General features: G+C 35.7%; 1 protein-coding gene across 5 annotated transcripts in view; it reads right to left on the bottom strand.

Moving 5' to 3' along the window:
• The window catches only part of PUDP (pseudouridine 5'-phosphatase), a 61,860-nt gene that overhangs the window by 20,555 nt on the left and 18,703 nt on the right, over nt 1–22,602 (bottom strand). For 4 of the 5 annotated variants that reach the window (XM_064646561.1, XM_064646557.1, XM_064646560.1 and 1 more), the window contains exons 2-3: nt 17,024–17,242; nt 7,174–7,403 (exon numbers count right to left, since the gene is read on the bottom strand). In XM_064646561.1, the coding sequence (XP_064502631.1) occupies nt 7,174–7,403; nt 17,024–17,242 (449 nt within the window). Of the gene's footprint in view, nt 1–1,677; nt 2,102–7,173; nt 7,404–17,023; nt 17,243–22,602 lie in introns of those variants that run through there. The other variant, XM_064646559.1, reaches the window with a different exon arrangement.

The following is a 22,602-nucleotide window of genomic DNA, read 5'->3' on the forward strand; positions in this document are numbered from 1 at the left end:
CTGTATAATAAAACATGAGTTCCCTGACACACGGTAACCAACATCACACCCTCTACCAGTGGGTCGTGACAAGCACATATTCAGAAGTCCTGGATTGTGAGATTTGGTGAAATATCTCATGATCTTTTCTCTACAGCCACATCTATTACACTTATGAAGCTGGAAGGCGAGCTTCATAATCACAGACCTCATCATCCAGCCTGGGAGACACAAGTAAGGGCTACATGGTTAGAGTGTGTAGAAGCTGAGGAAGGTGCAGGATTCAGCCAACAGACTATTCAGCAGTATATCACATTAAAAGTACATTCCACTAGAGTGCTGAGCTCTTTGCATCCCAAGGTGTAAAGCTTCTAGCAGTATTTCAAGATGGAGGTCTTAACATATAAACCCACATTGTTCTATACCTACTTACTTTAAATTGCTTAATACACAATTTAAAAGTATGATTTATTAATAATTTATTCCTTTAAATTTTTCCAGTGTCTGTCTGAAATCAATAGCTTCTCCAGCTGGAATGGGAACCCAAAAGAAAAAGTTATGCTGTTTATTATTTCGTAGTGCCCCATAGTAGCAGGAATTCAAGAACTAGGCCAGCAACATATACTAAATACTCAAAACACAACTTGTCATCTAGAAATAAGTCTGCAGTCATATTGCAGAGGAAGAAAAGTAACGGTTTTATGAATTCAGGAAAAAGTTCTAGTCAAGACCATTCATGAGCAAACAGCTGATGTATCGTGTGGTGATTAGGACAATCCCCAAGGAAACTCAAAGACTGGAAGACTGAATTTCTCAGGTTGAAAAGTGCTCAAAAAGACGTTTTCCCCAATTTTTTTGAAGAAGAATTCCACACAGGAGACAAGACAAGGACAAAACTCTCTTCTGATCACCTTAAAAACAGATCTCCCATATTTGGTGTTCTCTATGGAGAATTTTTCTTGGCATTTTTGAAATGCACTGGAACTACTTTTCCAATTATGCTTTACAAAAGACTAACTGCAAGATATGTTTAGATCCTGATAAAAAGACACAAGCTGTTGAGACTGGGCAATTTTGGATGAATACATGAAAGCAAAAAACTCATTTCTCAGAAAAGCTATAAAATCAGAAAAAGGGAGGTTCCTACTGAACTTGGCACCTCATCTTAGTTAGAAGGCAGAGAAGTGGAAACATTCTGTTCTCAAGCCAATAGATACACCCTTTCAGATTTCAGTTGCTATCCACTTTCAACACTTCAGCGCATGTTTTGCATGACAGAACTAAACTAATGTGGGTACACAGAAACTATGGGACATAGTTCATTCACTTCCCAGTCACTCCATGTACAATAACAGTAAAATCTACGTAATCTAAATTCATTAAGGGTGTGAACTCTGCTTTTGCTGTAAACTGAAGCACGTTGTGTGTACTCAAGAGCAGTGGTTTCAATCTCTCATAGTGGTTTCAACCAGTTGCTCAGCAGTCCCACAACCTCCCAGGGAGCCTCATCCCCACCATAACACACTTCTGTCAAGGGAGAGACTTCGTTGCTCTCTCCAGAAACCAGCCACTGCACAGCACAGGATGCAAGGCTAACAGGAACACTGAGCGAGCACAACCTTGCAGATGGGAGACTCCAAAGGGGCACTCTGTGCAAGCAGTGAGGAAATTATCCAACAAGGAAACACACACACCAGAAACACTCAAACATCCCAGACCTTTATGCAGTGTACTAAGTATATGGCTACACTTGGAGTTGGCACCAACAAATCAGGCAACACAAGAAGCTCTTTGTTGGCTCTAATCCATCAAATGCCTAATTTGAACTAACTGATGAACTGTAATTACATCAGTACAGACAAAACAGTCAAGTGGTTTCCAAAAAGAAAACCCAAATTCTGCTTTCTACCTCAAAATGCACCATCATTCAGAAAGAGTTGAGGAGCAACACTCTCTTCATGCAGTAGCAGCCACTAGCATGTGCTGTAACTATCTTTGTACAGATTGCAGTGTCTGAGAACAACAGTGATTGACTACAAACTCTTCGTCATCTGTCCTCCTGAATGCAGCCTGACACACTTAATGTCAGGCATGCTCTGACCATTACGATGGCAGGCTACACCTGGAAAAAACAAGTGTCTAGCAATATGCTAAAATAACTAGTAAGAACTGCGAGTCGAAGGACATAAGACAGTAGAACTTGCATAAATCAGAATGGTTTATATCACAAACAGCTATTTAGAAGGTGAGATGAGGAAAAGTTGGTAACATAGGCCTATGCAAAGGACAGACTAGAGTCAAGCTTGAAGAAACAGCCACTGATGTAGATTTGAACTAAGCTGAAAAATGTCCATGTGCTTTTGCATTTAATGCTTTTGTTATTTCTCAAATAACAAATCTGTGAATTGCAAACATTCATGAAAGAGTGTAAGTCAATTAATTTATAAAATGGAAAAGGGGCAGATTTATGATGACTAAAATACATGATTTCAACAGCAGACATTCCAATTTACAGCTCAGTGCACCACCTAAAACGGCTGTTCATGACTGTAATCTCTGTACTTTACATAAAGTACTCCTAATAAATTAAACCTCCAGGAAAAAAGAGAAACATCACTCATAAAATAGTTGCTTATCTGAAAACCATAGTAAGTAAAATATATACACTACATGTATGCACCAAAAATGGTGAAGTTGAATGGGGAAAAAAAAGAAAAAGGAAAAAAAAGAGGATAATAAAAAAAAAAGGTTTTAGCATCCTTTTTACAAAAAACTCACAAAACTGATGGTCACATTAAGTACTAAATCAACCTTCTTCATCCTCTGTTTTATTTGTACAATACAGAATAAAATTACAAAATATTTGAATGTCATACCATTCTGAATCTATTGCTCTTTCACTACATCTTCTGTAGCAAAAAAGTCGCAGAAACTTCTCTTTGAACTTCTCTGTTCTATGACATAAAAAGTCCACTGAGACTCATAAATCCTAATGCCATTTAATCAGTCTGAAAAAATTTTAATGAGCTCTCACTAGATTTGGTACAGAGATTATTTGTAACTATGGGATCAATTAATTAATTAGAAATGGAAGAAACTGCAAAGAAATAGTGTTTTAAATTAAGGTGATGATTTACATCACTTGGAACTTTTTAAATAGAACAGATTGATTCTTCATAAGAGAGTTATGACCATTTGTATTACTGCAATCTATTCCTCTTTTTAAACAGTGGATATAAATGGATTTATTTGCTTTTAAATTACTAGTAAGGTCCTTTATTTTACAGAAAAGCTGTAGGCAAATCAACCAAAATACTGGAAAGAAAGGCCCTAGCCCACAACATCCTTAAATAGGAGGATAATTAATCTATGTGGTTTTGATGACAGAAGTGTATTGGAAGTATGTATAAATGTTGGCATGGGAATGTCTGCAGCCCTCTCAGTTAGAGTCATATTTAAATTAAATTTATTAGCATATCATTTTTGTTATTATGAAATAAAACTTCAAGACAGTACTGAAAATTTTTTTATATATATATATAAAATATATAAAAATACATACAAATGGCCATGTTAGTATGAACGCTTTTAAAGACAAAATTAATATTCTAGTATTTATAAATTCAAAAATCATGATTTTTAATAATGCGAGCCCTATAAATTAAAGTGGAACAGAAAAATATTGTTTAGCAAAAGTACTTCTGTTTCCTTATTTTTTTTTCCCTGATCAAATCTGTGAAGTTAATGATTGAATCACAGGATAAGTGAGATTGGAAGGGACCTCCAGAGCTCATTCAGTCTGTGGACTGTGTCCAGACAAATTCTGAGTATCTCCAAGGATGGAGACTCCACAACTCATCTAGGCAACCTCTGCAAGTGCTTGGCCACCCTCACAGTAAAAAAAGTGTTTTCGTGTGCTCAGTCTCCTGTGTATGTCCATGCCCACTGCCTCTGGTTCTGTCACTGGGCACCACTGAAAAGAGCCTGGCTCCTTCTTCTTTACTGTCTCTCTTCAGGTATTCCTACACATTAATAAGATCCCCCTGAGCGTTCTCTTCTCGTCATTCCAACCACATCACTAAAGATGTTAACCAGGGCTGTACCCAGTATTGACCACTACTCACTGGTACCCAACTAGACTTGTGCCACTGATCAAAACCTTCTGGGCCTGGCCGTTCAGCCGGTTTTCAAAGCACGTCACTGTCTGCTCATCCACAGCTTCTCTACAAGGATCATATGGGTGAGAGTGTCACTCCTGTAGCACAGGGAGACAACAGCCACTGCTCTCACCTTGTCCACCAGGCCAGTCACTTCATTATAGAAGTTAATCAAGTTTGTCAAGCATGACTTTCCCTTGGTGTAGCCATGCTGACTGCTCCTGATGATTTGCTTGTCCTTCCTGTGCCTGGAAATGGTTTTCAGGATTAGTTCTTCCATCACCATTTTCCAGGGATTGAGGTGAGGCTGAGTAGCCTGTAGTTCCCTGGCTTGAAGACAGGAGTGACATTTGCTTTCTCCAGTCTTTGAGCACTTCTCCCAGTGGCCATGATTGATCAACGAGTATGTAAAGTGGTCTTGCAATGACACTAGAGGGTGTATCCCATCAGGGTCCCTGGACTTACTCATGTCCAGTTTGTTTAAGTATTCCCTCACCAAAATCTAAACAGAAATAATACTATGAAAAGTATTATTTAATTGTCTAAATAAAATGTATGAAAAAGAACACAGTGTTTTGAACATTCTGGTCTGAAATTTCTATAATATTCAAGAACACATTGTTTCTACATATGTACAGCTCCAGATGGTTTTCATACAAGTTGCATCTGTGCATTTGAGATCAGAAATTTGAGTATATGTTTTTAAATTTAAATTTTAGAAAAATTTAAGTTTTCTAGCATTTAATCTTCAGATCATATTTTGATTACCTGATTTAATTAATTACTTATAGGACAGTGCATTGTTGCTAGTTTTGCAAGTTCATATGATGTTTTACGTATCACCAGATAGCAAGACCTAGGCTGAATTTGCAGGGTGTATCTTGTTCAAAATTCCTGTGCTGTGGTTTCATCATTATGCCTATTAAGTTCCTAGTTAACCAAAGACTGCAAACAAAAAGGTCAACATTTAAGAAATTCCGAGATGGACAACTATGCCATCCTTCAATGACAGTAAAGCAGATATCATATCCATTTATATATCACTTTAAATACTTTTCTTCCCCTTAGCTTGTGCTAAATTCCCACACTTCAACATTTGTGATTTTTGTAGATGCAACAAAAATTCAGTTGAATTTAATCTGCACTAAGGGAACACTGATGCTGTAAACTCATATAGAGGAAAAACGTATATTCAAACATTTATGTTCTTCTTCAAAAAAAGGTTAACAAAATAAAAATACAAACCCAATCAAAAATACAATCTGTAATTTTGTCCAACATACCTTTAAAATAGTTTAAAAATATTAAGTGTAATATAGATGCTACTATTATCTTCAAGTATTTTTTTCATTGCTAACATAACTAAGGAAACAAACAATTATCTACAACAGTGTCACTGGTTTTGTTGCTTGCTTTTGGGCTGTTTCTTAATGTTTTTGTCCTTTTTAATTATTACCACCTTGTGACTTTTCTGAAATAGAGCCAAATAAACAAAGAGTTTTGGGAAAGCTGTCCTTCTGCTCCTCACATGAAATTATAGTTTAATTTGCCATTAACACAGCTGACATTCAGTTTTCTTACTTCTTGAGATACAGTAACAGTTACAACCCAGATTTATATAAATTATCAATACTTTCTGCTCTTTTACTTTCAGAATTACAGAACAGCTTACAGCTATACTTCCATCCAATTAAAAAGTATCCAATTATGCACTTCATCCTGTTTCCCAAAAAAAACATACCATACAACGCTACAGGAACATACCCTGATTTTTTGTTCCCTACACATACAGTTAAGCAAGGAAGAATATTTTTATATGAAAAAAAATATTAAGCTGTGGTTTAAGCTTGTGTTCAACTCCTCTCTTCCTCTCTCCAAAACCTTGGGCTGCTTCCCAATATGTGCTCTGAACTGAATATTAACATATTCAAAATTCATAACTCCTTGACTCTAAGGTGAGATCTACAGCCTTGCTGCTCAGACTTCAACATTTGGAACAAGCCATATACACAAGGCCTACTCATACAAGTATCTACCACGCCCCTACAATGCCATGTTTGATTAACACAGTTTGATTAACACTGTTCAACAGTAAACCACACTGCATCAAACTTATTTCACTTTGCATTCTCAGGCAATGAAAATACCATTTAGACTCTGGGTGAGAATTCGAAGTACGAAAGGCTGAGGAATCAGTTAATTGTATTTGTGTAGCCATTTTTTCCTCAATAATCCTACTGAGAGAACAGTAATCACAGTCTAATCTACCTAAACTTGTTCCTTAAAATTAGTATGTAATGCATTTTTCTGCAGTAATGAAACTCTGAAACTTCAGAACTTATGTTCCACTCGGGACAGAGAAGAAGTGAGAAAAATATTCTATGGATAAAGACAATTTAATTTAAAATAAAAGTGAAGACATTATTTTAACAACTCTGTTTATCTTTCAAATATTTTCCCTGCAGATTTCTATTTCAGAATAACTTTGGAAAGTTATATATAAGAGAGAAAAACTAAACACACCTACTATTTGAGAAAGATTGCTCAAACTGATAGTTTTAAATCAGAAACAAGAATTATGATCTCAGAGATTTAGACTGTAACAGGAAAGATGTGGCTTCGGAAAAATATATGCCCTGTTCACAAAGAACCATCTTTAATGCTTTGATACTTAAGAGGTAAATCAGCTATGAATGTATGGAAAATAAACTGAACTATGTTTAAACAACTGTTTCCAAACTTTGAATAGTGAAGTTAAGATTGTAGATTTATTTACACAGCAGAAAATTATTACTACTGTGTAGCATACTACTGCATGCTACTGTGTAGTAAATCAGAGCAATCTGCATTACAAACACTAGATGTAGTGGGGGGAAATCTCTTCCTTCAACAGCACAAACATCTTTGAAAACAGAAGCTGCTGATTTTTATAATCTTTATATTAAATTTAATCTAAGTATTTATCACATTAAAAAAAAATCCAAATATAGCCCAAAGAGAATATTCCTAAATCAAATTTGTCCCCTCCCCTTCTTACCTTCTCTGGAGGTGCAGGAGGGTGAAATCTCTTTGCACAAACCAGAAATGGATCAGGGTGTGGCTTGCCACACTTCACCTCAGGGTCATCTCCCAACACAACATGATGAAAAAGACCAAAAAAGTCTTTGTGTCTGGTTGTTTTCAGCTGAAATGAGACTTCATCTGAGCTGCTGGCAACAGCCATGGGTATGTTGTGTTTGTGTAAATGACGGATCAGCTTATCGACCCCTGCAAGACAAATATATATGTTTTAGTTTTTATATATATGCATGTATATTGGTATATGCATTAATGTTTATACCTAACTACAAAGTATTCAGCAATATTTCAACAATGCTGTCTTACTGAATAAAATAACCTATTCAATCAGTCAGTGTGAAAGAAAATTCTTGCTATATCTGAAACATTCCTTCTCCAGACAAAAACCATGGAACATTCCTCAAGGTATATATATACTTGTTCTGTTATCGAAGTGATTCTTTTCTCAAAATATGTCAAAAATGGGTTCAACATCATTACACGATGACATCCACTAGAAAGTCATTAAGCAACGTCCCCATATTATGTAAGTTTATTATTTCGAACTCTGAGAGTTTGGGAGAACATTTTCTTTCATATACAGTTATGCTCCTGAGAAAAGAATCAAAAAAATATACTCTTCTCACTGGATGGCATAGTTTTAGTTTCTGAAGCAGGTATCCAACTGGCTCAAACCAGACCCTAAGGGAGCTCAGTTTCTCTCTTTTGCAATTATTAAAGCAAGTAACACTAGGCAGAGGAGAGCAGCTGTCAGTCACAGTTGTTAATACCAGAGCTTTATCTATTGATGCTGTGAACCCAGAGTAATGAACACCTCAAGCCTAATGGGTAGAAACTTCAATCTGATCCAGTCTTCTAGGGAAGGTTAATGCAGTGAACAGAGAAAGCACAGCAGTCTGTGTAAGAGGGAAACATACACCGTTATTAGGTGCAAGTTTTGAGTTTTCTTTGAAGGGGTTTTAAGGCCCCTTTTCTGCATCATTCTAAATGCTGAATACCTCTCCCAGAAAAAACAATTAGTATTGTGTAATGAAGAACAAGATTGGACGTCTGGTCTTTATTAACTCACAAGAGAAAATCCCTCCATATCTGCATAATCATTTCAGCTCTGCTTCTTGGCATAAATCTGTCCCACGGTGTTGGACACAGGATATTAGTTTCAGGCAGTTTAGGTTCAAGTAGATTCCAGTTGACTTTTGGCTCTTTGAAACAAGTTGAGCACAATTCTCTGTTTTTACCTTCCAAGTGCATGCATTCTTATATTTTTCACGTCTGGTTATACTAAAATAATCTTATTCCCTTCCTTCTGATTCACTGTCATGGTTACGTCTGGTCCCCGCTCCCTCCAACCATTCCTACTCCTCATGCCCATTTAATTCTTTCCTTTGCCACACCAGCATCTCTGATTTGCATTTCCCATGTGACTTAGCCTTTCAATTCTAAAATCAACCACCTAATCTGCCACACATTTTTCCCAAGTATAGTCATATGCCCAACTTGGAGAAGCTGTAAGCACTATTGATAATAAAGTGTGTAGATTACTAAATAGGTGCATTAACCAATCCACCTGTCTGGAACTAGGACTTGTAGGTATGGCTCTCTGCAGATTTCTCATCTATTCCAGAATCTAAGCAAACAATTAATAGTTGACATTTCCAGCTCCATGTTCATATTTGATGACTTTAAATACACACACTTCTGTGATGTTAGATTTTGAGTTGGACAGAAATAACAAGTGCTATTTCTCCAGTAATATCAATGCATCATCCATTTGAAAGCCTTCCTATGCCTCCTTAAATGGTTATACTAAGCAAGTGCATTTTTCCCAAATGATGCTATTATGTCCTCTCACCAAAATATGACATTAAATACAATTCAACTTTTTATTCCAGATAGTTTAAGTCTTCATTCTGAAACATGTAGTAAGTCTATAGTAAATTAATGAAGTACTAGGATACCTTAATGTAAAGCAGTAACCTAAGCATCCCTTCTTTAAAATAAAATGCATTCATTCTAAGGAACTTATTCTAAATAAGCTGCAATGTTTAGCAAGGCTAGCATGTCATGTGTGTAGTAAACTTTTCCTATCTCCTATGCCCTTGCTATGATATAGTTAGTTTTCTCTAAAGTTGTGCTCTTTTCAGATAGCTAATTTTCTTCAGTCCCACTGCATCACAGCTTCAGTTCATCTCTCACATGGTATGTTTATTCTATATTTCTATTGGAAGTAGCCAGCCACAGAAAAGCACTGTTGCAGAAAGGTTATTTCTTCAGGGTCCTCTCTAATATTCCCCCAGCACATCACGATTTTAGTGTGTAACTGTGTATAGGTGCGTGTTTGATTTCTCTTTTTGGCTTCCCTCACAACAAGGGAGCTAAAATGCAGTTGACCTTAATACCTCCAGAAAGCAAATATTTACATTATTCAGAAAATGCACTTTAATAAGAATATGCCATTTAAAAAATGATTATTCATTTATGTGTAAATAGAGCAAGATAGATTAGAGAAAAAGCAAAAGGCAAATCAGTTGCACAGAAAAAAATTAAACTGCATTTGGAAGAGTAGCTAGCATAACTTGACAAACTCAAAACAGATGAAAAATATCTTCATTCCAGGTTTGCTTTTCTCTTTGTAAAAGCTACAGATCAAGAAAATCCATTTTTGTTTGCATCAGCTACCACCAGTATAGCTCTAGACATTTAGCCACCACATCAAATTACTGACACAATTATTGTACCAATTCAGCACATAATTCTTTATGAGGAAGATAATATCTTCCTCAGTATCTTTATAGTGTTTTTTTTTTTTTAAAGAAAACATCAACAGAAGGGGAATTGAAGAACTGCTTTAAAGATCTGTAAGAAACTTCCCCTGGTATATCCTGTGTTATTATACCCTCTGTAGCTACAAAGATTTTTCAATCAAATGACAATCAAACCAACCAAGTAAGAACTCAAAGACCATGAAGAACTACGCTGAAAATTCCTGTGATCTTGATAACTTCTAACTTACTTGTTGCTACATCAGGGCCCATCCATCACAGAGGGACCCTTCTGTTAGACTTCCTGGGACCACCTTTCACCCTTCTGACTGAAAGCTTAGGCACATACAGCAAGAACAAAAAATAAAGAAAGATCAAAAGAAATAAAGATCTCTGTTCTTCCAGGATAAGGATACACTTCTAATGTGGCACACAGGCAATAACTATCTTATGCAGTATATGAATTCTTCAAGTAATTACAAAAAAATCAGGAGTACCCCACATTGCTATGCTTTATTTCCAAATGTACTCATTTTTTCAGATAACCAAAGCAGTAAATACTGTTTCTTTATGCTATGTCTTTAAATGTGAAATTTTAGAACAGACACAGAAGCTCAATATATGCTAAATGCAATAGTTCAACACTGGTAACTATTGGAAAGAAAAATAGGTGAAAAGAATTGTAAGCTCAATTTCATTACAGTAGCTGCAAAGAAAAAGGATCAACTTTAAATGTCAGCATCTTTAACACCTAATTAATCACAAATGTCAATGAAGTTATCAAGTTTGGGAAAAGAAAAAGAAAACAAATTAAACCAACAGAAAGGATTTATTTCTTCTGAGACCACAGATGCATTTCAAAGAAAGAGATCAGTTTTTGTTCTGAAAATTGCAAAAAATCATATATAAAAATATATATTTCTTTTTTTTTAAAAAGGAAGTATTATTCCTCTATTAGACTCCAAATGTGGTGTTTGCACTTTTTAGATTCAGCTGAAATCATGGTGACTAATACACTGGATCAACTAACAAACTAAAAATAAGACTCATACTGAACAGCAAAACCCTTGGGCTAACTGTCACTTTTTTCCTTCTCATTGACTAATACAAACATGTACAGCAAGTGTTCAGGAAACCAAACAATGCTACACTAAAATGATCTAATGAGAATCCCTATCTAATTACTTACATGGTATTACAACACTGTTTTCCACATGATTTTTTTAAAGTTATCACATTTTTTAATCAAATGGCATTACTCACTATGAAGTGAAAATTAACAAGACAAAACTCCTCAAAGCTAGCACAAATTGATGAAAAACAAAGGAAATTTTTATTTTCCTTTTAGCTTTATACAAACATGGTCTCTGTGTCATGCAGAATACTTCAGAACAATGAACAACACGTGTATTTTTGCTATATTTTATCTCATTTCAAATTTTTGTACTACCCCTTTTCTTGTATTTGTCTATCACTGAACATAACACTGTTCTTAACTTATATCACTTCTCTATCTCCACATTCAGATCTATTTCTTTTGAAATGTTTCCAGACAAAAAAGGAGATACTATAAAGCCCTTCTATTGTTTTCTAATATGTCTTTAACCAAACCTTTTTTCTATGAATATGTCCCAGTAAGGGTATGTTTTTCAAAATAGACAAGAAAGTGATCTCCATCATAAACTGGGCAAACACACATCTTGATGATTTATGTCCATATGCACAAATGAAAATCTTAAGAATAAAAATAGCTTCTGTATTAAAAGACTGCTCCTTTTTTTCATAATCATTTACAGTTCCTACATTGAATGTGATAAGATGCCAAACTTAAAGTTTTTCAAGACTTCATCATATTCTTTAGTCAAAGAAAAGTTAGCATTACCACTCAGAGCTTTGCAGGTTGACTAGATTTCTAGCCAATTCCATGACAGTCTTTTAAGTTTATAAAAACAATTCTATGGCAAAAACCTCAGCAGCATCTGAACATTAAAAGCACTCAACAAAACACAAAAAAAATTCACTTACAAAAAGAAGCCCCTGTTTGTTAACTTAAGCCATAAAATCATTAAAAAATATTTTTTATGTAGTCTGGTGTGCTACAACAATTGCAAGCCCATCAACACACTGCTATTCATTATCTACAGTTTCTTGCAATCCTCAGGGGAAGTCAGGATTGCTGCTGTGAAGGTGATGGTGTGACAGAGGTGGGGCTATCCACTACTTGGTTTAATTGCCATCAATGCTTTAACTTGGTCAGCCCCGAATTGGTCAGGTAGTTGGACTAGATGATAGTTGTAGGTCCCTTCCAACTGAAATAGTCCTGTTCTGTTCTGTTTTATTCTATTCTATTCCTAAATCTTATGAGACTATGGAAACGTAACTCTCAGATCAACCTGCTTCTTTTTTTGTTATGATACACTGTTTAAAAATGCTATCTGCAAGGGTATGTTATCCTTTCCCTGAGCTACAAACTGGAGATGGAAACTACTAACCTATTCCCCACTTTGGAAGGTAATTGACTACTAATAAAGAATTTTGTTTTCTCATCTTATTGCCTTCTAAAAAGTACCAGAGATCTTCCTGGTGGCAGAGACTCCTTATTCACTGAATCATTATTATCATTTCAGTCTGGACATACTGACACATGCATGGCCATAGAAGAAATATAAGTTCTAAATTTTACATAATTTAGAACCTGCATCAACTGTGTTTCTGATTTCCTGATAAAAGCATGTTTGGGCTGCAATCCTTCAGGACTTGATGTAAAGGACAAATCTTTGAAATCAGCCAAACAGAAAGCATCATTCTGAGTTTGCAGATATCTAATTGACTGATATCTAGGGGTTACAGGCTCACTGAGCCGAGCATTGACTCACTAGAGTCTCCTAGCATTAAAACAATAACAGCAATGAAAAGAAAAGATAGCATGCTAGGAAGTCTATTTACCTGTTAAGGGCACAACATCAAGGAAGCTATAGTTAAGCTCACTAGACTGTTGGTCTCACTAGACAGAATGGAACTGCTGAAGAAAAAAATAAATTGGAGTTTCCATTGAAATTTGAACTGTTTTCCTTTCTTCTCTTTTTATGCTTTCTGACTGGCTTCATTTGGTACTAAAACTGAGGTATAAAATTACCTCCTCATGGCTGCAAGAAACAGTCAACTGTACTTGAACTGAAAAATAGCTTGCACATCACATTCTGCACTGGCTGAACAAGAGCTGCAACAACTAAATCCCAGTTATTGTAAAAACAACCCAGGAATGGAAAATGTCTGAAAGGTATACACAGTCACACAATCCTTAAGGATCTGTGCTTTGTGATAATGATGATGAGCCAAACCAGAGACTACTATGAAAGAATAGCAGTAGTTTCATAATCCTGACATGATCACAGTAACTGTTGGCAGTTGTATAATGGAGTTCAGTTTTTCTGGCTCTGTATATATTCTAGGTTTATGTTATGCAAAAGCATACTTAAACATGTATAGGTAGATATACATATGCATGGTTTTCTTCTGTTCCACCTGTCATTCCTTATTCTTCAGACTATGCACTTCCCTATAACACAGAAATGCTAAAAATGCATTTGCAGAAACAGAAAACCTACTATATTACTCTTGCAGATAACAATGTCTGTACTCCTACAGAAATATTTAGAAAACCAGCACAGTGGCAGGCCTGTCATTTTGTCAGTGTTCCCTTGGATTAATTTCTTTCTCCACTGAATCAAAACTACCATTCCTTAAGATTCTTTCAAAACTAAAAATAATTCAAACTGTGAAAAACTCTCAAATAGTTACCAGAAAATTCCATATTAGAAATGGATATAGACTCTTCTTAGACAAAATTTGTATTTTGACCACAGCCAGATGAGTTGAGGCTTGTCTGTCAGATCAGCCATATTGAAATAGTCAAAATTCTGTCTTCAACCACTCATGCCTCAGAAGTGCTGCACATTAAGTGGTATGGCTGTAATATAGCCTGTGCCATGGTTTAAGCCCAGCTGGCAACTAAGTACCACACAGCTGCTCACTCAGTGCGTGTGTCCTCCCTGGTGGATGAGGAGAAGAATCAGGAAAAAAAGTAACTTGTAGGTTGAGATAAGAACAGATTAATAATCAAAACAAAGTAAAATATAATAATGACAATACTAATACAACTAATCGCAAAATGAAAGGGAAAGGGGGAAAGAGAGATAAAACCTAAGAAAGAAAAGTGATGCACAATGCAATTGCTCACCACCTGTTGACTGATGCCCAGCCCATCCAAAAGCCACAACTCGTCCCTCTCCCACGTAACAACCCCAGTTTATACCCTGGGCATGATGTTCTACGGTATGGAATATCCCTTTGGCCAGTTCAGATAAGCCATGCTCCCTCCTGACTTCTTGTTCACCTGCTCACTGGCAGAGCACGGGACACTAAAAAATCCTTGACTTGGGGCAAGTGCTACTTAAACATCAGTGTGTTATCAACTTTATTCTTGTACTAAATCTAAAACACATCAATATACCTGCAACTAAGAAAAAAAAGAACTCTATCCCAGCTGAAACCAGGTTTCTAACCTGTCAAAGAACTGTTTTGCCAATTAAATATTCGTACAACTTCCACACTATCCTTAACCATCACCAGCACACCTGTCAATTACTCGATTTGGGAATTAATACTGCTATCATGTTTGGCAAAATTATGTGCATAGCTCATTCCGCATCCAGAAAAAAATGCTGATTTGCTTGAGTCACTTTTTTAAATATCATTGGTCATTTTTTAGCTCTGCTCTCCACCAAATCAAATTTCAATCTTATTTTTTGGACAAACTTTAGAAATTGATTAAAAAATAGAACCTCACCTGAATATTAACTGTCAAAAGATGCCAGAGATACAGCACTTCAGTCATCCTATGCCATTAATATGACAATTAACTTTCACTTTCCTGTATTTACCTGTAACCATCTGAAAGATCGATTTAGTCAGAGAACAGTGTAAACTCAAAATGTCATCAGTCTTATATCTTACACAACATATGCAAGAAGCCCATTCTTAATTAAAGAACATTAAGAGACTGCAGAACAAATCCACAAGGATTATATGAATAAACACTCTCAGAAGATACAAAAGGGCAGAAGAAAATATCAGATTTAAAAATCTGGTTGATTGGAGAACAGTCCTTAAAGAAACTAGATGGTAAGCAGCTGGAGCCATTTCCCTCTACCTTATTAACTGACATCAGCCTGGTCTCTCAAAATTCATGGCAATTTAGCTTGTATCTCATATGCTGCCTCCAAGTAAAGGACAGATCATATCAGTTTAGTGACCAAGGACGCCTCTGCTCTCCACAATGGCCAGTGAGCATAAAGTATGTTAGTTCACATCAATTCTGCTTTAAAAAATACCCTGAAGAAAGTTATCACGTGTATTTAGTTGAACTGAAAAGATAATCAGTTGAACAATTCTGGGGATGATGAAAATGTTTACTTGCTTCTCACAGTAAGAATTTTGCTGTTTTCATCCATAATAGCCCAGCTTCAGCAAGCCCAGAATTCACTTTTTGAAGTCAGGAACAGCATAAAACCTCATGTTTCCTTCAGCTAATCTGTTCCCTCACCTCTCTAACTCTGTTTAAGCAGCTCAGCCACATTATCACAATCTTCAGCTGGCACACAATATCCACTTAATAGTGGATATTACCTATGTTGTTTCATTACAGCAACTCTTCTCCATGCCTCCTAACATTTTACCCAGTCTGTCCATCTGGCATTTTCTAAACCCAGACTACGTTTTTGTTGTTTGGCTTGCAAAAGATATAGCTGAAAATTTAGCCACAGAAGTTTGACATGAAAAATGAAAAACACATCAATCCATATTTCTCATTGTTTTGAAGAGTTTAACTAGGCTTACAGTTTTAAGTGGAACTATGATTGAGAGAGATGCAATTTGAAAAACCTTGTACATAAAAGACATTAAAGAGATAACTAAATTGGCTGCACAAAATACTCAAGTTTTTTAAGCTGCTAAAAAAACGGCACCTTTTATTTTTGCTGCTTGTTATTTATTCCTAACATATCACATATTTTTAACTTTCATTCTCCTAATGCATAATGAAACTAGGTATAAAAAAGCATCTAAAAATTAAAACATTAATGCACGGTAGAAATTGTCAGAACAAATGAGTACACGTTCAAAGAGAAAAAATGATAACAGTCAAACTCGTACAGTGACATGCAGTTATTTCACTTCTAATACTTTTTTATATTCCTCTCCATCTCCTCCTTTTTTTTCCCTTCATAAATTATTTGCTCCAGAAAGTTTAACATTGTACATAAAGTTACCAGCAATCCTAGGTTTAGGTATCGCTAATCTTGTATGGTCGAGGATTTCTCTCTAGAGCATTTCAGATCTAAATGTAATTGAATATAAAAGTATCCATTCACACTACAGATAAGATTCATCCTCTTGCTTATCTTGAGGTACCTGGTTGAAGCTACTCATTTGGGTATTCTGCACTATCACTGGTAAAAGGTGAGGAAACACTCATGTTTTAGGATAACCTAAGGAATCCTCCTTGCCAGTGACACGCTCAGACACTGTTACTTGAGTTTCAGTGTTCAGGTTAAGTGAGATTAATCCCAACTGAAAGAACTCATGGGCTCGCATACTTTTAAATGTGCAGGCAAATTTATTTGTGCTTAACAAAACAAGGCTATGCTCATAGTCAGGGAAAGCTGCCAACAACAATTATAAAGAATGGCTGGTTTACAAAACAGAATTCACACATATGTACCTAGTCCTTTTTTTTCTTTTAAAACACCTAGAAAAAAGCTTTGCTCCAAGTAAATAGGGAAAGAAGTTTTCTGTACTCCTTGACAGGTAAAATATCTCTTTAGACTGGTAAATAACACGTGGATTTGAGTAAGACTTGCTAAAATGACAGCAATGAAACAGAATCTGTAAGAGAAACTGTTTTGTGGAAGACAGATTACAAACTTCTGCTTGATTAGCATTTAAATAATTCCATAAAGAGTTTGCAAATACTGAAAAGAAACATACCTGGCATTAATGCAGTAGTAGAGAATAGCTTCTTCTGCATGATTTTACTTTCATTTAGTAGCTCTTCTTTGGTTATTGGAAGATCTAGAACATCTCGAATAATTTCTGCCGATTCTAGGGGTTTCTTACCCATAACCAAGGATTTCACATCCCAGGTATATGATTTTCCAAAACGCCCACAGATCTCTTCGAACACTACTGAATACAGACGCTCTGTATCTGTCAAACAAACAAAAGAAACGAAAGAAAATGAAACCCACGTATAGCCAGCTTGGCAGCTTTCTTGCAAATGGACCACATAAATGGTCAGAGAGTGAACTGCCAGGAGCCAGAGGGCTCATACTGAAGCGAGTAAAACAGCCTCCCTTTATTCGCAGAGGGGAACCCAGGCTTCCAGGATCACCTCACAGGTACCCAGGTTTTTCAAGCTGTCGCTTCTGTCTAACTAAGGGTCTCAGCACAGAACTATCTGGACCTTCTCTTTCATCACCTTTCTTTACTATCCAAGTTAGCAAGAAGTGTCTTAATTAAAATACTCTATTTATACTTTCTATGAGAAAGAAAAGAAGGGAAGGAAGGAAATCTGGTACTTGGGGGATGTCATTACACATTCCACGTAAATTGAAAAAAGAAAAAAAAGAATTAATTATTTAAGAGTGTCTTTGAACAGAAGCTTCTGAGTGCCTTCAAAGACGTAACAGTCATTACTATAGTGCTGCTGGCAGTGCTGCATTTACATGGGATTACTCCAGCAAAACACACCCACTTGTATTTCCAGGGGATTTCAGACAAGAGTAAACTTAAGGCTGAATTTTGGCAGCTTATATGTCAAAGATGTTTTAGCTTTCAAGCTATTTTTTTAATAGAAACAAATAATCTGTCCTTTCTTCCCCCCCCCCCAACAAATCTTTGAAAAAGAAGGTCATTAATATTTAATTTAACACTAATATGGGGAAAAAAATGTACTTTCAGCTCTTGGCTTCTCATTTCAGCAAAGATCTTGAACACTGGCTTTTCTACCAGTCTGTTTATCTTTTCAAGTAGTGTCCTTTGAAAAGCCAGCTATTGCTGTTAACCATGCTTTAATGTCCTTGTCATGCATGTCTTTGCCTTCTGTATCTCTAAAGGTATGTTTATTACTATCACTTTAGCAATGAAAGAGAAGAGAAGAAAAAGATCAAGAAAAGGAAAGAAAGAAGTTGCTCTTATGAGAAATTTAGAGAAATTCAGGACTTCACTTATCAACATGTCCTTTGTCATGTAAAAACATTTTTATAGATAATAAAACAGTGAAATAATTCATGTGAGAAGGTAAATTAAGAATACAATGTTTAAAATTCACAGTTTCCCCTTTCCTTTTTTTCTTATACACTGTTTTTTCTTCTATATCTCAGACTCACCAGTTGAAGGACATAAAATTCTTACTCTAAATTTAAAATTGAGAAAGAAAATTAATCCTCATCCTGTTAAATAATAAATAGCAAGCTAAGCAGAATTAAAACAAAACAAGGAAACAAAAAATTCTAGAAGATGAAAATTTTCCTATGAGTCTCTATGATAATTACATGTTAATCTACCTGAAAGTGAAAGATTCAACTCCATAGCTAAAGATACTAATTTAAAAAGTCTCCTGCATTTTAAGTATCACAGAGCTGACTGGTGAATGAAAATACTCTTCTCATTTCTAGCTCTCATCTCTTGATATATCTTTTACGTGGACATTATCAGCAGGATGTTCTGTCCATCTACTTGCTACATTTCACTGGGAATGAGTAATATTCATTCCCCAGTCACATATTATCTTCTAGTCATTTTTACAGCAACCCTTTTTCTATGTAACAGCACAGGCAGCTCCACTGGTGTTGTTTACAGTGTGCAAAAGCTAGTCACAATAAATACAAATAAAGTGACAAGAATGACAGAGGTACTGGATTACTCAATTTGTTATCTGGCACAAAAATATGATGATGTGCATTCAGAAAGACTTACAGGTCACCTGGCAACAGACCACAGTGCATAAGTGGTCTGATCAAATCACTGCAGAGTCAGAATTAGAAGTGCAGATCTACTAGGCAGAGGGTACAGCAAGCATCAAAGCAGTAACTAAACCTCAGCTTTAGCAATCACTTACACATGAGGACAGCTTATTACAGAAGATTATGACCTCAGGAATGAATACAGAACTTGATTTCTTCAGAATGTTTTACATGTTCCGAATTTATTAAAATTATGTTATTGTGATTCTAAAATAATCTGTAGTTTGTCAAGGAGATAGGGTTAGTTGGCATGAAAGCTTCTTTTAGCTGTAGCTCATCTTAATCATTAGTTTTGAGTTCTTTGTCTGAATAACCCATCCCAACTTTGCATTAAGCTTTCCAGATGAAATACACCTATGATTTATCCTTCTGCTAGGAGTTCAAACCATCTTAAACAGAATTTTAATTGTGTGTATTCAAGATATTTTAGTAAGTCAAAATCAGATCCCAGACACTGAAACTCGGCAAGAGTTTTGTTTTGTTGTTTATTTGGGGTTTTTTAGGGATATTGAAATGGTTAAGGAGAAGAATTTTAATTTAAGCAATAGGTTTCTTGTATCCACACCTGTGAGGCAGATTTCTATTTAAACGTAGAAGAGTACCATTTTCAGTATTCGATTTAGCCAAATTCAAACACAGACAGTCATTTTTACCAACACTGTGGCCCAAGACTGAGAAAATCTCATTGGATTTCATCACTATCAATAGTGAATGAACACAGAGACTGATTTTGCTTTCCTATCAGTCTTTCACAATATTCCTTTAATCTCTTTGGGGTATGCAACTGTGTAAAAAAAACCACACATATTACTGAAATGCTCAACTGAGGTACAAGAAATAAATATAATTATAAACCAGAATATAATTATAGAAGTGTGAATTTTTCCTTTGCTTTTTGTAACTCAATTGATGGCATTTAGCACAGCATAAACTGTAAACTTGCAAACAAATCTATACAATGGCTGGAATGGTGGGGGCAATCAAGACTCCAGAAAGTATCAGATGTTTCCTCTAATCATGGAGTTATAGTAATAGTAACAACATTCACATTTTCTCTCATTTCTGGATTTAAATATAACACAGACCCTTGTGTGCTTATTATCTCACTGAATCAACTGAACAGTTTTAAAGAACACAGGATTTAAACAGAGTAATGGCAAAGCCAAAGTAGTGACAGATTTCCCATCAAAAAGACTGACTTTTGTCGAGTCCCGAGTATCACATGCAGAACTCAGTCAATGGTCCTCATGCCCACCTATTTCAACATCAGTAAAATCATGAACTCACGGTTCCTTTCCCTCTCTCTCTCTCTCTCTCCAGCGTACAAAGACACGGCTGATCAGCTCACTGACCAGTCGTGTCAAGTTTGTGAGACTCAGGAGGATAAAAAATGCTGCAGCACTATATGAAAGCAAGGAAATGGATGTCTTTCAATAAGTCTCTGTGCTCTAAAGGGATCACTCATCAATCTTTCCATTCTACAACCTCTCTCCCCACAGGCAGTACATGCCTGTAGCTCATTCAGTCACAGAAGTGAACCGATTCTTGAAATATCCATATAACTGAGGATATGAGTATCAAACAGTGGGACATCCAACACAATTCCTAACGGTATGTGGACTGTCACAGAGTTTAGGAAGAACCACTGGCAAGGTAAAAGCTACTGAACAGCAAACAGAACGGAACAAGGAACATCCTCTCAACACAAAAAAAGAAATTAAGATATTACTATCCACAACTTATCAATTACAGTTCCATCTCAAAAACAATCAAAGGGAAAAAAAGAAAAAAAAAAGCCCAAAACCACCAAACCACAAAAATAAAAAGGGTCACTGAGGGAGCAATACTTTATGTCACTAAATAAAGCATTGTGCATAACTCATTCCCCATTCTTCTGCTATCCTTATAATTTCTTTCAGAGAGAATTTAAGACTTTCCTCTTGAGGTATCAGCAGTCAAACAGGACAGACAAAACCAGTATAAATGATGCAAAATACTAGCAACTATATAAATGTCACTGGAACAGGTCTGAAATTGCAAAAAAATAATTTAGTCCACTTGGAACCACTGAAGAATTAGAGCTGAAGGCTCCCGGCTTAGCAAAGATCAGAAAATAAAGGGAAAGTTTTTTAAATTTTATTTTTTATTTTATCTTGCAATTTGTGGCAAAAGGTCAGTCTTGCACTTCCAACATCCTTTCATTCATACTTTCACTACTATGAAAGCTAGTTTAAAAATGCATGACTATGGTTACCTATGATGGCTAATAGAAGAAAAAACCCAGCAGTTTCACAGCTGACCTCAAAATCACTTACAGCAGTTCAGCAAAAGTTGGGATGAGGAAGGCAGGCAACAGAAATTATCTTTTGCGCAATGGCCTAAGTGTTACAGCACTAGTCCAGAAAACGAAACTCAGCCTTTCAAACACCCTAAGGGCCTGAGCCTACTTTTCTAACATCACATCAATTTTTTTATGCTATTATGTCATATACATATATATATACACTTTTATACATATAATCCATTTATATGCTTGCGTATATATAGATAAAGCATATAAGCATATATTTTTATACATTTACTTATATATAGTCTATGTATAGCACTGTGTTTTACAGGCAAAAGCTGTCTTTTAAAGAATAAAACTCAGGATGAGTACAATCCAGTGAATACAAATCAACCTGGAGCCTGTTGACTCAACGGTTCATTAAAGAGATGTGGTTTAAACTGCTTAGCACAGAAAGCCTCCCGAGGAGAAAAGGAGAAAAAGGAACGTTCTATTCTTTGAAGACTAGGAAAAGGAATGTTCTATTCTTTACTGTAGTATTCCCCCCGATTCCTTCCATGAACTTGCTTAGGAAGAAAAATGAAATCTAAATTTATCATTTTAGAGACACCCATTTCAGTCACTGTCGCAGGATGAAATAAACACTCCTTTCACGCATTGCTCAACCAAAATACGAGCCATGCCTAAATGTCAAGGCTTGTGGTGCTGATTTACCCAACCAGGTGGGTTGAACCTAAAGGTAGTCTGGACCATCAAACTAAAGGAAATGCTGCTGCAGTATTCATGTCTTTAACCTTTCAGCTGATCTACTCTCATAACCAGTACCACTTAAGTTCATCTTATTGTTACCTGGAAGTTAAAGGAAGGTGAAGTCTCTATTAAAATAAACACTAAACACCAAATAATAGCTACTTCAAAATCATGAGGTAGTTATAAAGAGCAAGTTATTCAGTAAACCATTTTACATGACTGATAAACCATAACCTCCAAAGATAAAGAAAAAAAAATTACTATAATTGCTGAAAATTAAAATGACTGCTTCCAATTTGAGTAGTGATCTGCACATCATTATATTTTTGATTAGCACTTAGAAAAATTCACTGAAAATGATCCATTATTCATTTTAGTAAGGAGCAGGTAGAAGTATTCTGGAGCTTTAATTTTTGCAAACCCTCTTCTTTTTTTCATTGTACTTGAATATTAATATAAGTACACTCCAAGATAGATGAATACGTTACACAGTGATTACTTCACTA

This window comes from Pseudopipra pipra, chromosome 2 (genome assembly GCF_036250125.1).
Source record: "Pseudopipra pipra isolate bDixPip1 chromosome 2, bDixPip1.hap1, whole genome shotgun sequence".
Taxonomy (NCBI): Eukaryota; Metazoa; Chordata; class Aves; order Passeriformes; family Pipridae; genus Pseudopipra; species Pseudopipra pipra.